Genomic DNA, 17,322 nt, shown 5'->3' with positions numbered 1-17,322 from the left:
GTGGCTGAAATCTGCCCCAAAATTTCCCATGAATTGTGGTTATATGCTAAAAATACCTAACATCACCTAGACTGGTTTCTTTGAAAAACTTCGCCATATTTGGCTTGCGAGAAAAATGATTTGCAAATTTTGGAATTACTCAGTAGAATTTAAAAAATCATGAAACGATACACTTGTAGACAAATGAATATTCCTAATACTACACAGAGGAGCTAGATTTTGTGATTTTTGGAAATTCTACCAAGTAGAGATTCCAGAATAAATCTGCACCAGAAATGACTCTGAGACAAACACCACATTAACTTTTGGTATTTTTACTGATTTGTTATTTCTCACCAGACGCTGGATGAATTACCACTCGAAGCTGAAACTGCAGCAAAAGGTTACAGCCTCAGCTCTGATCCAACTGGGTTGCCAAGGATGCACGGGTTCCCTTCTTCGTCTCTTCACACGACAAGCGCATCAGACTACAACCCGTCCTACTTAGCTTCGCCTAAGAACCCAAAATCCCGGAAATCCCACTCAGGGGAGCAAACGTCGCCATTGCGATCAAACTTGGATTCCAATGGTGGTGGACATCACTTCTGACTCTCATCCATAATCCAATGATAGTAGATACTGTAAGCATTCAAAGTCCTCTTCGGTACTCAAAATTATTTTGTTCAAGTATTAAAGCATTTTTTTTCCTCGCCATCTGAAAAAAAAGAGGTCTGGTTTTTCTTTTTTCATATATACCTTCTGAGCTGGTTCGACGAGTTAAAATGAAAGTCGGACATCAGCTGCATTTGTATAATAATAATAGTATAATTCATTCGTTTCTTCGTGACATGGTGTCCTGTTCAAGGCCTACTGAATGAATGGAGTTAAGAGTTCTGCTACGATGAGCTTTACTGTTGATTTTATCTTTTCAATCTGATGGTGATGATTTTTTATGCAATTAGGTTGTTGAATCTGAGTCATGCATTGCCAGGTTAAGAAGGGAGTTTCTGATTTGCAAGTGGGAAGTGCAGAGGGCACTTGAGCTCTGCTGTTGATTTGATCTTTTAAATCTGATGGTCAGGATATCTGCTGCAATTTGGTCATTGAATCTGATTCATTCATCGCCAGGCAAAGAAAAGAGACTTTCTGATATGCAAGAGCACTTGCTGGCCTCTTATGGCCCCCTTTTTATGAGTGGTAATTCATGGGAAAATGGAGTCCACTTTCACTTTCTTTTTCCATGGATTCCCTTGTATCAACAGGCCCTTATAACAAAACATTGTGCACGCGTGAGACATCCAAACTGCTTATTAGTCTCGGCTTGAAAATGGGTCTGAATATCTCACATGGGATCCATGGACGTGCTCGGGAGAGTGCACCCTCGGATTCCTGAATATGCTATTGGGAAGAGGTGCACCACTAGCCTCATCTGATGTGGTTTATTCCGGTTTGCAGTTAGCGAATGGTTGGGATCATTCACCTGGTGTTAATTTTGGAGATGATCAATCAGCAGTTGGGCCCACTGGCTGAATAGGATGGATATTGCATACAACATGGGTCAGGTGATCCCGGGCCTATCAATGTCTAGGAGGAAAAAAAAAAAAAAAGAAGCCTAGGAAGGGGAGATTTGGGAAAATTTGTCGAGATGTTAAATGACAGAGTGAGGCAATTTTTCTCTTGGTCTGAAATCTCCTGAATAAATCTTTTATCTAAGAAGAGGAACTATTATGTGATCACCAGATACGGTTAGAGATGTACATGAGAGTTCGACTTGTGTACAGCTCTAGCTACAGTAGGTGCAAAGGTTTGATGATCCAGATCCCTGATCTGATGTCCCTAACTTGGATGGACCATGACCCAGGAAAATTCCCAGATTATAAAATCCTACCCATCCATGTCTTTTGCCCATTGCAGTTTTAAGTTTTCCATTCAGGCCGCAGATTGAATCGTTAGGGTCTTCATATGTGCTGGAGATATGTGGCACATGTTTCCCTTCATGGCAAGTAGGACTGTCTCAGTGAGAGAGAGAGAGAGAGAGAGAGAGAGTGATAGATGGTTTGAACTTTTTTTTTTTTTTGAGGGGTGATAGAGGGTTTGTATTAGTGCTTGCAAATTGGGGGTGGGGGAAACATCAAATGACAAAAAACATATTATTACAAAATGGGAAAGATAACCAACGGCTTGAGCAAAGTGATTGTAATGGGGCGGTTAAACTCACCTCTCAAATCCTCACGGTAGAAAATGGCATGCACTGTGCAACTCTGGCAGTAGATAATCCTCAATTAATCCCATCTGTACATCATATAAGGACCAAGTCTCTAGTGCCGATTCTTTACTACAAGCACCAACAGTCCCGCTACAGCCACCAGTAACGCCATGCTAACAACTTCGATGTTCTCACTGATTCTGTAAAACCCAACATATGATTTTGCTACCACAACGGACAGAGCATTGCGCCAATGAACTGCATTGCTTGTTACTGGCAGTAGCTACTCCATGACTTCTTGCACAACATGTATGGACTCTGAAATATAACTGAAAAAAAAAAAACTCTTCAGACATCACCACAGGAACCAAGTTTCTGTACAGTGCAGCCGCTTGGGGAGTCCCATCTTTGGCATATTTGACACGAATGATTTCCAGAATATATGTACATTGCTTCCTGCTACTAAGAATCAGGCCTTTCTATTGTAGAGGACAGACTTAGAAATTCCTTGGTAGCAATGGCTCTGGATAACAATTGGAAAAAAACAGAAAAAAAAGAAAAAAAAAATCAGTTTTCAGCAACATAATCTTTTGCATTTTAATGGACCCCAGACACTAATACATTCTAGAGGTTTGCTAAGCCCACGTGTACAAGGCAATTCACTTACACACCACTGTATGTTCCAGAGTGGCACATGGTCATAAAAGATCAAGCCTTCCGTCCTGCGGACCCCACGATGTAAATCCCCATACCAGAAATTACACCCATAACCTGTTCACTTGTGACTTGTGAGGGGCTCCAGAATGTTAGAAATAGTTTGGCTGTCAGAAAAAACTTGCCGGTAGTGTTTTCATCCATCCATTTCTTTTGTAAATTGTAGCATACCTTTTGATCCGACCTGCCCAAGCTTTGGGTTAAAAAGATGTGATTGGATCTCATGCCACATGTGCCATACTGGTACATGTGGCGGCATGTGGGCTTAGCAAGGTTCTACATTCTAATTGTAGAAAAAATGAATGAATCAACAGAAGTTGGTGATAAACCTGCAAGCAAGATTAATACATTCTCTGTCCAGAAGACCAACCAGGTGTCCTCCCTTACGGTCCTCAACATGTTCCGATACAACCGGAAGTTGATTCACACTATATCTAGTCATAATCCTTTCTGCGAAAAGAAGACTCATGCTAGGTGTTATAGTCCAGACTTCTCTACATCCTTCACCATCCAAGTTGCACATTTCAGAAATCATAAGCTTCCGTACCTGCCTGACATTCCTGGAGTTTAGAATACTTCCAAAAAATGAGAAATATGTGACTTCTTCTCAAGGAATACACAACATCAATGTTACTCGGCCAGCTATTATGCAAAATACTATAAATAATGCACGCTCTTATCCACACTATATACAACGTGAGCAACTTTTGGATGGTTTTGCCCGTGTAATTAGTAGTGGGGAGAGAAAAGTCCACAGCCCTTCAACCAATGGGCATTTTTGTCCTTTCAATTCCTTCCTAGGAGTAGCCACATCAACTTCTTCTCTTCTTTGTGTGCAATCCATACGGAAGACATAGTGTTAGGTAGCTAGTACAACAAAGCCTTTGTGGGCCCATTGGGATGAATCTGCAACATCCACACCGTACATCTATAATGCTGGCTTATGTTTGGATGTCAGCCCAAAAATGAAGTGGATCTAAAGCTCGAGAGGGTAACAACACCAGAAAAAGTGGGCATGGGCCACCCACCATCACCACCATTGAAACCCTTTTCTTTTTTTTTTTTTCTTTCTCTCTCTTTGAGTGTAGCCACACCCTTTCTCTCATTCTTTCCCCCACTCTCTCCACACGTAACATCATGCCTCCCAATCCATATAAAAGAACAAATAGACACTAGACTCATTCAGAACTTTGCCTATGAATTGGCTTGGCCAGGATCTGATCTCTCAGTCCTAGAAAATGTCACAATCATGGCCCAAGAGGATGACCAACTTGCCGATCCTTTCGTAAGAAGCAGATGCTTCTGATTAATTTTTATATTTGTTTCATGTTTGCTATTGGGCAGGTTGGAATGTTGTAGCAATTTTCGGAATTTTCATCTGAACCGCCGTTCACTTGAAGAAAATCATCCTTGTCAATCCATAATAGCCTAAAGAATCAGTTCATTGGTACATTCCTGGTTCTCCCTGAACTTAACCCTTACCCACCTACCTGAACTTTACATTGAAGCTCCCTATGGCCTTCTTTTTTTCAGCATTTCCCCCTGAATTTCTGGTTTCTAATTCCATTTCTCTCTTGATTTTTACCATTTTTCAAGAACTCAGCTGAGTTCATCTTTTGTTTACTCAACTGAGTTACCAAGGTTGACCGATTTCCAGGCTGATTTAAATTTCTTTAGGACCTGTTTGGGTGCCACTTAGAAATGAGTTCATTGCAATCATGTTACCAAAAAAAGAAAAGAGAGAAATCTACCATGTAATTATGATAAACTAAAATGAGATGAACAAATTATTAAGTGGCGTCCAAACAGGCCCTTAGACATTGGATGCAGTACTGAGAAAGGATGGGTGAATCTTCCCAAAAAAAAAAAAAAAAAACCAATCATGTGAAAGCTGACCCAAGTACTGATGATGATCAGATCCAAGGTGGTTTTACCTCAGGGTTCTTGGACCTGGATCTTGCCACTTTGCTGAACTCTTGAACATCTCCGAGTGTCACCAATCCTATCACGAAGTTGTCACCATCAACTATAACTGCACACGACTGCTTCTCTGCAAACATGAGAGTCACTGCTTCCGTTAAAGAAGTGCCCCTCAAGACAGTAACATATCTTGTTCGCATAGCTTGTGAAACAAGAATCCTTTCTTCCAACTTTTTTGTTTCAGTTCTGTAATCATCCACACAGAGTGAACTCTCCAGTTCACAGAGCTCATTCACATAGGCTCCACTTGCAGAAACAGAAGATATCTGACTTGAAAACAATGAAGATGTTTCAGGTTTCTGTATGGTGCTGGTCTTTGCTTCCAAAGATGACATTCTATCTCTGGCTTCCTTATTTCTTGTTTGGGATGACGCAATCCATGAGGATAATCCCACAGCCCCCAGTAGTGGTAGAACTATGCGGTAGTCCTGTGTCAGCTCAAAAAGTAGCAAAACTGATGTCAAAGGTACTTGACACACACCTGCAAGAGTAGCAGCCATCCCCACCTGCAAATGAAAACCATCGAGTATAAATGCATGCCTAGATACATGAATGAAGGGTTTCATTTATAGATAGAACCCCAAGATAGAACCCCAAAACCATCTATACACTAAACCATATCTCAGTATCAACATTAGGATGGAGCCTATCTGATTTCCAAATGCCGCAGCAGTTCATTTATGCACAACAGCATTTCAAATTGGTTACACATAAAAGGTAAACATGGCTAGGAAGTTCAAAAGTTTAGGGGGGCTTTCTACCGGTTGATTGATTGCCTTGAAAAGGAAGAATCCTATATAACAAGGATAGCATTAAAAAAAAATTTACTGTGTTAACCACACATTTTGGACATGTAGATATTTGTATCGGGAAAACTTTAATTCATCTTATATTCCAGTATTTTAGCGGTATGCATCCACTTTTTATTTACATCTCACTGTATTTTCTTATGCAGATACATTTCTCTATATCTACTGCTTTTATGAAATTAATATAATAATACATTTTTCAAAGTCATAATATGTACAGGCAAGTTGGCTGTTGGGTTTTTCAAGGACCCAATGCCTGACACCAAGAAAAATGCATATCCAAGTTACATGGCAATAAACAAAAAGAACCATAGTGAAAAGGAAGGAAATCCAAAAAGCATGTCACTAATTTTGTACATAAATTGGTGATTTCTATGCACCATATAACATTATCTAATACATACATCTGAAATGGAGTGGATGGAGAAAAGAGAGGGAAGAGGGAAGGGCCCGATATCGGAGGATGGGCAGTCCGAGTGGCAGATGATTAGGACAAAAAAGACGGTGCGACGGGGAGGTGGGCGAGGAGGGGAGCTTCCTCTATCGGAATACCGACCCTTTTGTGGAATATTTCCCGGAGGGTAGGTCTCTAGTTAATTTCGAAAGGGTGTTTGGAGGTTTTGGGGTGGTAATGGAAGTTGTGGTCCCGAAAGATAGACTCTCAAACGCTCCAAGAGGTTTTGTGTTTGTGAGAATGAGCACAATGGAGGAGTGACACAGGACTGATGCATGAACCAAATAAGATGTGAGATCAAGTAGCAGAATTAAGATAATTAACAAAAAACACAAGCATTGCCATAACAATCACGAATCCCATGAAAACCAAAAGAACATCATGCATGATCCTAGCCTAGGTTACCAACATCATCATACAAGATCATTAAATAAAACGAAACTAGGATCTAATGGATGTAGGGACATCCAATTAGCATAGGATATAATCTATCTCAAAGTAGAAGGCCTAATACAACCTAGGGTAAAAATTAGGGTTTGGGTAATTTGGGAAAGTAGGAAAATTAGAGATTTTAGGTTTAGGGTTAGGGTTTTGAGAATAGAAGAAAGGGGTTTTGATACAAAGATGATGGGAAGTCAAATGGGGGCAAGGTGTGGCCGTACGGCTAACTCGAAGGATTCACACGTGCGGCCGTACAGTCACACATGCGGCGTGGGATGGACGGGTTAGGTCGGTTAGGGTTTGTGATTGTGGATAGGTAAATGAAATATGGGTTTATGAAAGAATGAATGCTTAGGATGGGAGAATCGTAGAATTTGAAGAAAATACATTGACGGAGGAGAAAAGAGAAGATGGTGTGGGGATAGATGGAGACCTTGCAACTCCGTTGGTGAATATTAGCATCGCACCAGTCTTTCTTCCAAATCGTATAGAAGTATCTTCACATTGCATGAAGATGGAAGAAGAAAGCAATAGCTTTTCTCTCTCTTGTTAAAAAAATAAAAATAAAAAAAATCACAAAATCCAATGAGGGAGAGGGTCACACACCCACCCTCTTTTATAGCTTCAAGAAAGTTAAAAAATTACAATAAACACCCTGTTTTGTGAAATTTGATGAAAATATCCCTAATCTAACTAAAATCAACTAAAAACACTCATAATGGTGTCCAAACATAAAATAAACAAAACTAAATCCTATAAGCTGATAAAATCTAAGAAAAACTAGTGTGGACGCTCCATGATCAATGACCTGATCACATGATCCAAAGGCCCGATTGTCACGTCCCTCCGATCCAACGGTCTGGATCACTCCATAAAGCAGTCCATGTGCATCTTCCCAGTGTGGGGTCTTTAGCACGATCACGGATACTCACCTAGTCACGGGAAAATTGGTGTGATGCGCCTCCTTTGATACGTACGCAAGGATATACGTGAAGTGATATCCTCATCAATGAGGTTAACAACGTTGTCTACCATTTGAATGGGGAGAGCTTTGGGGGGACGAAGATCAAAGTGCAAAGAGCAAAGTACGGCCCGAAAAGGAAGCATAAAGAACAGAAGATGGATTTCAATGTAGGAACTTCGTTAGAAAGAAAGAGGATTAGATTAGGGAATAGAGAAAAAGAGGCACAAGTTAAGAATTAATATTGCCTCTTATGGAAGGTAAATCCTATTAGGAGAGGCAAAATACTAAGGAAGTGGTAAGTCATGGAGTAAAATGGGTGTGGACGGATTTGTCTGATGAAATTCCAACTGTGACGATTCATAACAAGGTTTTAGAGAATTCTCTCAGGTCCTTTCAGTTTAGTTTCATTGTTTCGATGGAGGTGGGGGTCTTGAAACAAAGAGTGGTGGAGCCAATGTGTTCCGAAACAATAACGGTGGCCGTAATGGCCACCATCGTTACCATTATGATATGGGTCGTAACGGCCGTTACAACCCTTTTTTATTTTTTGAAAAAACTGTTACAGGATCGTTACGGGGCCGTTACAAGGCCTTTACGGCCTATTTTCTCCGTAACGGTCGTTATGGCCATTTCGACCCCGTAACGCGTAACGGTTATGACCGTTACTGTTACATAACGACCATTATGTAACTGGTTTTGAATACATTTGGGTGGAACGGATCATCGGATTATGTAGTGCAATAGAAGAAGAGGATGTGATTGTCAAACGAATACAATCAGATAAACTACTTCTTTCATTGGGCAACAAATATCAGGCATGGGAGGTATATGGGGCTTCTAAGGGCCTTTGCAACGATCTCATAAAAGACGTTCTTAGATGGGGGGACTGGTCAATCTTTGGGTGGGAAGAGCACTTGTATCAGATTTCGAAGATTCCGTTGGAGCTTTGGATGGAGACCTTTAAAGAACTTGGAGCTTGTTTCGGGGAGTTAATGGAGATCGATACAAAATCAGAGATCAGTTGTGACTTTTGAAATGCGTTTTCCCCGTCTAAAGATTCGGAAGAAGAAGACAACTCGTCCTCCAACTCAGATTCATTTAAAGATCGAAGATGCGGTTATCGTAATGTCGGTAGTGCAGGAAAAGGAGAGCGATCTTGCTTTCGAGTTGATAATTTTGTTGTTAGAGGCCAAGGACGATGATGACGATGGTAGAACTCCATTCGGGTGCTCCCTCGAGACTCTGGAATGAGATTTTGAGTGTTGTCGACTTGGGATTGATTTGAAAAAAGGCGGTGCAAAGGTGTTCTCTCGGGGATCGACGCATGTTCAAATAAAGGAGCTTCCGAACAGATTTTCTCTTTTGGAGAGAATGTGTCATGTGTCTCCCCATATCAAGAGATTTCTCAAGAGACGAGAAATTTGGAAAATGGGCTGAGTTCCCTAGTTGGTGCTCGATCGAATAGGGTTGAGTTGTCGCCCGCATGTGTGGCCTACATGTCAGGGGGATAACTTAAGTTGTAGCATGTGTGATACTCTCCCCTTCTAAACCCGATTCCAACGCTTTCTGGGTGCTACGCGACATCCCTCAGTGTGCGGAGCAGTTGGAGAAGGAACCTGAGAGCAAATCTTCCTCCTAGTGTCGTGGTTTCTTCGATCTCGACAGCGATTCTTCCTTAGCTGGATGCGGCTTCTTCAATTTCTTTTCTTTTTCCCAAATTGGTGAAGAATAGCTTTGGATCTAAGTGGTGAGATGGTAGACAAGCTTCCTTTGCTCAAGTCAGAGTAGGAGGTGTACGTGATCAGAGAGAGAATCAATATTTTCTAACATTTCATTCGTCGGTAAGCACTGCGATTGTTGATTCTGGGCAAAATAATTTACCAAAAGTGTTTGTCTTTCTAGATCGTCAAATAGCTCTCAGTGAAGAACATGGGACTTACAAGGTTCCTTCCCCTTTTCCTAGTGAGTGAGAATTTAATTTCGAGGAAGAATGGCCCTTTTTGGGTGAGGTGAGGACTCCATAGAAAGAACAAGGGAAAAACGTTTCAATTTGAGTCTTTGATTTCCTTGTTTCCAATCGTTACATAATTATTTGTGAAGAACAAGGGATTTCAAGTTCTCTCCTCCTCCGCTGACCATCGACAAACCGATCTTAATCCAAGTGTGACAAGGACATCAGAGGAAGTAGGTTCTCAAATCCCAATTCTTTGTGCTTCACTAGTGATCGATTGTTCTTCTCGAGGTGCAGAAAGTTCGGGGAACTCGGCAATGGGTCAAGCACGGTTTCTTGTCTTTGGGAACCTACTCCCCTTACAGAACCAGAGGATTTCTATGGCGCAAGGAATGAGGATAATTAAATTGGTCACAATGGAGGTGGCTCGATCAGTGGGGGTTAGATTTGGGGACGGACCATAGGATTACATAGCTTACTTTGAATTTGTTGAGGAAAGGGGGAGGCCATTAATTCCTAAACAGGTCCATTTCAATTTAATGAATACGACAATATTAGAAGACAACAATCTTATTGGTGGAGATGGAATTGAGATTAGAATGAGTGGGTGTAATAAGGGTTCAACAAGTTCTAGATGAAGATAATGTCTTGGAATGTTAGGGGAATGGGTTGTGCCCAAAAGTGGGCTCAAATAAAAGATGTGTCGGAATTTCAAAATTCAAATAGCAGATTTGGAAAAGGTAGATATGAGGGTGATTAATTTTGTATGGTGGGGAGAACAGAATGATTGGGTAGTGCTAGATGCAATAGGTTCAACGGGAGGTATTCTGGTGATATGGAATTCGCGGTGTGGCAGAAAGAGGACAGTTAGGTAGGGGAATATTCGGTGTCAGTGGTCTTAAAAGATATTGTGTTGAGATTTGTCTGGATGTTCACAACAGTATACAGGCCGTGTAAACTAAGATTTCATGGTGAGCTATGGAACGAGTTGGATAGGTGGAGTAGATGGCCTATTCCTTGGTGCTTGGGAAGGGACTTTATTGTAATTCAGTTTACTAATGAGAAGTTTAATGAGGGGAGGTTGTCTGAAAGTATGAAAAAAAAATCTACATGGATCTTAAAAAATGAGCTGGTGGATCGAGGGGGGGGGGGGGGGGGGGGGGTTGTAAGATTCACATGGTCAAATGGTTGAGTTGATCCAATCATGTCTAGATTAGATAGGTTCCTTATATCAACGAAATGGGCGGAGAAATTCCCTTTGATACCCCAGAACGGAATGCCCAAACCTTTTCCGAAATTGCCCGGTGTTGCTTGAGGTAGATAAAGAGAAATGGAGTCCCCGCCTTTTTAGATTTGAGCTAGCTTGGTTACAGGTTCAAGGGTTTGTGAAGAAGATAATAGAATGGTGGGCTTCTTTTCCATTTTATGGGGGGCAGGCTTTTCTTTATTTCAAAAGCTCAAATTACTAAAGAAGAAGATTTGTGATTTGAAAAAAGAGACCTTGCTAGGTCGGGAGGAGGAAACGTCATTGCGGCTTCAGGAATTGTAGAGGTTGGATATAAGAGAAGAATCAGGGTAACTGTCAGAGGAGGAGAAAGCATGGCAAGAGGTCTATTGTGCGAAATATGGTGCTAGACTTCAGGAGGATGAGATTAAATGGCATCAATGACCGAGGGCCCTGTGGCTCAAAGAAGGCGATAAAAATACATAGTTCTTTCATGGGATTGCCGGTGCTAGAGCTCGCGCTAACAAGATTAAAGTTCTTTGGGAAGATGGTGAGAGGTTAGAGGGGAAAGAAAAAAAATGTGGTGCTATAGTGGAGTTCTATAAGAATCTTTTGTCAAAAGACTCTTGGCGTTAACCCCCATTAGATAATTTGTGCTTTGATGCTCCAAAAAAATGGGTTTCGGGCAAATGGAGATCTTGGATAAGGAATTGTGTTTCCTTTCCTAAATTTTCTATTCTTATTAATGGATCTCCCTTCAGCTTTTTCAAGTCCTCTCGTGGCCTGAGACAAGGAGACCCCCTCTCCCCTTGTTATTTCTCTTTGTTTCTAAAGCTCTTAGTGGTTTACTCTCTAGGGGGCAAGACTTGGGTCTCTATAAAGGTTTCAGCATACCCAATCTTAACTCCCCAATTTCACATATGCAGTTTGCTGACGACACGCTTGTCTTTTGTCAGGCAGATGATAGGATGATCTCCTCTTTGGGTATGATCTTTGTGTTGTTCGAGGTCATTTCAAGGCTAAAGATCAACCTACGGAAGTTTGAGTTGTTTGGGATTAATATTAGTCCGGAGGTTTGCTTGTCTTTTGCTGATTTTTTGTGTTGCAAGGTAAGTGAGCTTTGTGTTCTTTACTTAGGGGTCCCTCTCTGTATAGTTAAACCTCCCCTAGCTCTTTGGAATAGGATTGTTGAAAGAACGGAATTTAAATTGTCTTCCTGAAGTATGAATGCCCTCTCCTTGGGTGGGAGAATTAACCTCATTAAAGCTTCCCTTTCGAAACTGCCCATCTACTACCTCTCCCTCTTTATATGTCCAAGATCGATCATTGTTAGGATTGACAAGTTACGGTGGAATTTCATGTGGCAAGGTAGTTCTAAAGGAAATAAATTTCTTTTGCTAAAGTGGAAAGAGGTTTGCTTATCTGTTGAGGAAGGGGGGGCAAACATCAAGGATCTCTCCCTTGTGAACGAAGCCTTGTTAGGCAAATGGGTTTGGAGATTTGGTCTGGAATTTGATTGCCTCTGGCATCAAGTCATTTCAGCTAAATACGGTACTTCCCCTCTAAGGTGGTGGAATAAGCCTTCATCGCTCTATAGAGCTTTGTTTATTTGGAAAGGTATAGCCAGAAGTGCCCCCCTGGTCTTCGAAAGAATCTCCCACTCTGTTGGGAATGGGTGCAGAATTAAATTTTGGATCGACTTCTGGTGTAGTAACCAAATTTTGGTTGAATCCTTTCCATCTCTTTTTACGATTTGTGTGAATAAGGATATTCTTGTCAAGGATTGTTTCACCTTCTGAGAGGTATCTGGCTCCCCCCTTTTCGTAGGAACTTGCTTGATTCAGAAGTCGAGGACTTTACTAGTCTACTTTCTCTCTTGCAAGATATCTAGCTCGTTGTTGGGGTGGAAGATTCGATGAGATGGAGTAATTCAGCATTGAATGTCTTCTCTGTTCGATCTTTCTACAAATCTCTTACTGCAGGCTCCTCTGTCTTGCCTTCGCATATAGCTTCCTTGTGGAAATATGGAGTTCCTCCCAAAGTTGCTGCTTTTGGTTGGTTGCTGAGAAGAAACAAAGTTCTCACTATCGACAACCTCCAAAAACATGGAATGTGCATCCCGAATGTCTGTCTCCTTTGCCTTCATTCTGAAGAAACAGTGGATCATTTCTTTATCCATTGTCCCTTCTCAACAAACATTTGGTGGATCATCTTGAGACTCTCTGGGGCCTCTTGGGTGCGGTGTTGGGGAAAAGAAAATGGAGGATCCTCATGCTTGTGATGTGGGCCATCTGATCTAAAAGAAACAATCATTGTTTTAGGAATACTTCAGTTGCAGCGGCATGGGGTTTTTCTCGGGTCCTAGTCATGTATAGGGATTGGGCTCCTTAATTTGTGGGTGTTTGTGGGTCTTTGATGTCCTGGGGACAGCTGATGTATAGGTTTAGGCTTTGTTCTTCTCCTTTTGCTTTTGTTTTTGTCTGGTTTGTTTGATGCTTCTCTGTTTTCTGTTTCCTTAGTCAATAAAATCCTTACCTTAAAAAAAAAGGTCTCTCATCTTAGGGGGCATATTCTCTAGAGAGACCTTTCTTAAAAGAAGTAAAGAAAATGGCGGCACATTTGGGAGGTGATAAAGCTCCGGGTCCCGACGGTTTTCCATTAGCATTTTATCAAAAATTCTGGGGGGTCGTCAACAACTTTTATTTGGCAGTACGGTGCTCTGTTGAAGGTTGTGGTTTTCGGTTGGTTAGTAGGTAGGAACAAGGTTCTTACTATTGATAACCTTTCAAAGAGGAGTATGGTTCTTCTTAATGCTTGCTCGTTATGTTTGCAAGATGCTGAGTCAGTAAATCATATGTTTCTTCATTGTTCTTTTGCAAGAGAGGTGTGGGATTTCTTCTTCCAATTGTTCCGGGTTCTATGGGTGACTCCGGGTTCAATTGAGGATTTTCTCCTATCTTGACACGGATGGGGTGCAGGGAAATCAAAGAAAAAGTTATGGAGGCTTAGTGGGCTAGCGGTGTTGTGGGCTCTTTGGTTAGAAACAAATGGTCAAGTATTCAAAAACAAGAGCAATGAAGTGGAATATTTGTTCAGGAGGGCTAAATCTTTAGTCATAGATTGGATTTCGGTTTCTAATAGCTCTTTTCCTTTTCCTTTGGGCTGGCGGTAGTTGGTCCTTTGGTCTTCTATTCTTTCATATATATTGGTTGCGGCCTCATCTTCTTACCTAATGGTGCTACTCCTAAGTTCTCTCAAATGCATTAATTTCTAATTCTATACTTGTCTTGCCACTCATCCATCTCAACATCCTCATTTCAGTTACGCCAATCCTGTGAACATGTTGTTCCTTGACTACCCAACATTCTATTGCATAAAGTATGGCTGGTCTTATAGCTATTGCATAAAATTTCCCCTTCAGTTTCATTGGTATGCAGTGACCACAAAGAACTCTAGAGGCGCATCTTCACTTCATCTACCCAGCTCTAATTCTATGAGCAACATCCTTCTTAATCTCTCCAATTTCCTGAATTTTCGACATGAGATATAAAAAGCGGTTATTTTAGGGTACTTCTTAGTCAACAATCTTAATTAATTCTTCGTTTCCACTCCTATTGCTACTAAAATTGCATTTCATATACCGTTTTAGTTTTTGGCAGAAGGGGTCAAACCAGTCGAGCAAAAGATGAGAAGATTAAGGCCAGATTTTGGAATGAAAGTTAAGGAGGAAATGAATCGAGGTTTTTCTTTATTAGCCTCTGATTATTCTGATTGGATTTCACGTCCTTCAGTAATACTAAAACTCTTCGATTCTAAAGCACCTCGCTTATAGTTCTAGCTTTGCATTTACCCCTCCCTCATCTCATCAACCAAAACTATGTCATCTGCCAATAACATACACCATGTGACCTCTTTTTAAATGCCTCATTAACTTGTCCATAACCATTGCAAAAAGATACAAGTTCAAGCTAACCCCTTCTATAAGCCTACAATAATTGGACACTCACTTCTCTCTCTATTAGTGGTCCTCACATTTGTTGCCGCTCCCTCATATATCCTTAATCATGTCAATGTATCGTCTTGAGACTCCCTTCTTTCCCAACACCACTAAATTAACTCTCAAGGATTGTATGCTTTCTGTATGTCAATAAAGACCACTCTCCTTATATTTCTCCATAAGTCGTCCAAGCATGAAAATAGTCTCAATGGTGGACCTTCCTAGCAAAAATCCAAAATGATTTTCTGATACATTTGTATCATGCCTAAATCATTGCTAATATAAAATATAAAAAAAAGTCTTTGCTCAATTACTCTCCACAAAGTTTCGTAGTACGACTCATGATTTTAATCCTAGGATAGCTAGTGCAGCTCTGTATGTCTAGTTTGTTATTATTAGTACCATGGTACTTTCCCTCCATTGTCTACATTTTCTTTAACCTACAGTCTTGTTGAACAGCTCTTTTACCCAAAAACTAATGTCTCCCATGCACTTCCAAATCTCTACTAGTAGACCATCTGGTTCAAGGGCCTTTCCCATCTTCATCTTTCTCAAATCTTCTTTTACTTTGGGTATCCTAATCCGATGAAAGTATCTAGCCTCCAGCCTCATTTTGAGTTGATGATTCCTTCTATCCCTAAACTCTTAGAATGGTCATCATTTAACAAGCTCCAGAATAGCTTATCCAAATCCCATTGGTCTCGTCGTCCTTAATCATTGCTCTCAATGCATTTAACTTGATCTAAGTCCCTACCATTCCCCTCTCTCATTTTTGCAAGTTTGAAGACATCTTTCTCACCTTCTCTTGTTCCCAATCAATTGTAAAACACATCATACACCACAACTTTTAGCTTCACCTACTACTTACCCGCATTCTTTTTAGTGTTTTGATATTCTTCTAAATTCTCCTCAGTTCTAGTCCCTTGCCAAGCTCTAAAAGATGATTGTTTCTCACTAATAACCTTTTGTACCTTGTCATTCCACCACCCAAGTTTCCTTATACGAGTGGTTTTACCTCTAGTTACTCATAAAACATCTTTCACCACTTACCCAATGCATTCAACTATCTCATTCATGGTATCCAAAAACAATGATGTAATGGTAACGGTGGGGGTCGTTATGCGATACAAGGCTGTAACGGCAATTTTGAAAAAACAAACAAACAAGCGAAGGCCCGTAATGGCCCTCTAATGGCTGTAATGGGCTGATGGGACCAATACAATTTCTTCATTTGAAAGGAAAAATTAAAAAATAAAATTGACATTACAAGGCCGTAACAGCCCAAATCATAATACCGTTATTGAATACCTTGATCTCATCCTACAAAACATTAACTTCTTCCCCACCATTCAGCCTTCCTTCTTCCATCAATTTATTACTGTCTAGGTCTATTGATGCAAATCAATTTATACATCTTAATCTACGACCTACGTTAAACTTTTTTTTTTTTTTGGTAGGTGATCTAAAATTAAACTATTTGATAGGATATAATATAAACCAAGCGGTATGTTCCCTATATCATTATATGCTTCATATGGGTGTCAACATATGCCAGGCATGGGCCTACTCCGGGTCACCCAAGCCCAGCCCAAAAATACGAGGTCCTAGTCTGAGCCTGACACAAAACCATAAAGGTCCAAACTTATCAGTCCTCAGCCCGACCCAGTAAGCCTACGCGTGGCCCATTAGGTAGTTTCTACAGGCATATTGATTGTAAACTTTTAACTGTATGCGTGACTATTGTAGATTATTATTGTTGATGCAAAAATCTGGTTCACCCTCGCTGAGCTGCTAGACCTTCAAACACCTACACAGGAAGAAGACAAGGGAGACCCTGGCTAGAGTAGGGGACCCTCCGATGCCAAAGTCAGGCTAGGAATTTGGGTTTGGAAGTATCGAGGAGTTTTGGGTGAGAGATTTTACGTACCTTTTCATATAAATGGGCCCCTTATTTATAGTATAGTGGACTAGAGATGGTTCTTGATCTTAGGCATATTTTGCATAAGTTTCTCAACCGTTACGCGAGATTTCTGGTGAAGATAAGATCAAGTGGTCAAACCCTGAGAAATTTGATGCAGATGGCTAAGGCTGAGGCTGAGGTCTATAGCCGACCTACCGAGGCCGAGGTGGTCTTGGCCGACCTAACATGGGGGTAGTATGCCGACCTGACCTAGGTACTCGGATTAGCTTTGAGCCTCCCCTTGTCATTGGTCATTGAGGAGTATGTCGACCAGCCTTCATATGTAGTAAGTGACCGACCTCTCTTCCATTGAGGAGCTCATTGGTCATGACTGGCGCTGGCCGACCTCATGTCCCGCAGAGATGTCCGAGCTAACCTCTTCTCTTTAGCCAATCCATTTTTACCCATAACAGTAAGCCCTCTTACTTTCGAGCTCGCGCAGCAGGCTTGGGAAGTAAGTTGGTTTTGGTGAGGTCGAATATTTTAACCAAATAGTAGCGTTGAGGTGAGCTCTTGAGCTCTTCCTTTTACTAGGGGAATTTTGCTTTTGTCGAACAGATGGGTTAGCTGCAATGACCCCTTCATGAGGGGCCGAGCAGTTTACTTAGGAGGATTATTTTTCCTTGCAATAAGAGATCCTCA

The 17,322-nt window shown here is 41.1% G+C and overlaps 2 protein-coding genes across 7 annotated transcripts in view; one reads left to right on the top strand and one right to left on the bottom strand.

Moving 5' to 3' along the window:
- Positions 1-937, top strand: part of LOC131218711 (dynamin-related protein 3A-like) — a 33,581-nt gene extending 32,644 nt beyond the window's left edge. For both annotated transcript variants that reach the window (XM_058213437.1, XM_058213438.1), the window contains one exon: positions 340-937. In XM_058213437.1, the coding sequence (XP_058069420.1) occupies positions 340-588 (249 nt within the window). In that variant the 3' untranslated portion in view covers positions 589-937. The remainder of the gene's footprint in view (positions 1-339) is intronic.
- Positions 938-2,115: 1,178 nt separating this feature from the next.
- LOC131218709 (chloride channel protein CLC-e) overlaps positions 2,116-17,322 on the bottom strand; it is a 33,736-nt gene continuing 18,529 nt past the window's right edge. Inside the window, exons 5-8 of one of the 5 annotated variants that reach the window (XM_058213432.1) lie at positions 4,834-5,385; positions 3,229-3,446; positions 2,853-3,083; positions 2,116-2,708 (exon numbers count right to left, since the gene is read on the bottom strand). In XM_058213432.1, coding sequence (XP_058069415.1) covers positions 2,894-3,083; positions 3,229-3,446; positions 4,834-5,385 — 960 coding nt within the window. In that variant the 3' untranslated portion in view covers positions 2,116-2,708; positions 2,853-2,893. Of the gene's footprint in view, positions 2,709-2,852; positions 3,084-3,228; positions 3,451-4,833; positions 5,386-17,322 lie in introns of those variants that run through there. The other 4 variants (XM_058213433.1, XM_058213434.1, XM_058213435.1 and 1 more) reach the window with 4 other exon arrangements.

The sequence above is a fragment of the Magnolia sinica genome, chromosome 11 (genome assembly GCF_029962835.1).
Source record: "Magnolia sinica isolate HGM2019 chromosome 11, MsV1, whole genome shotgun sequence".
Lineage (NCBI taxonomy): Eukaryota > Viridiplantae > Streptophyta > Magnoliopsida > Magnoliales > Magnoliaceae > Magnolia > Magnolia sinica.
Note: the sequence above shows the minus strand (reverse complement) of the source record. Positions and strands in the feature narration are given on the sequence as shown.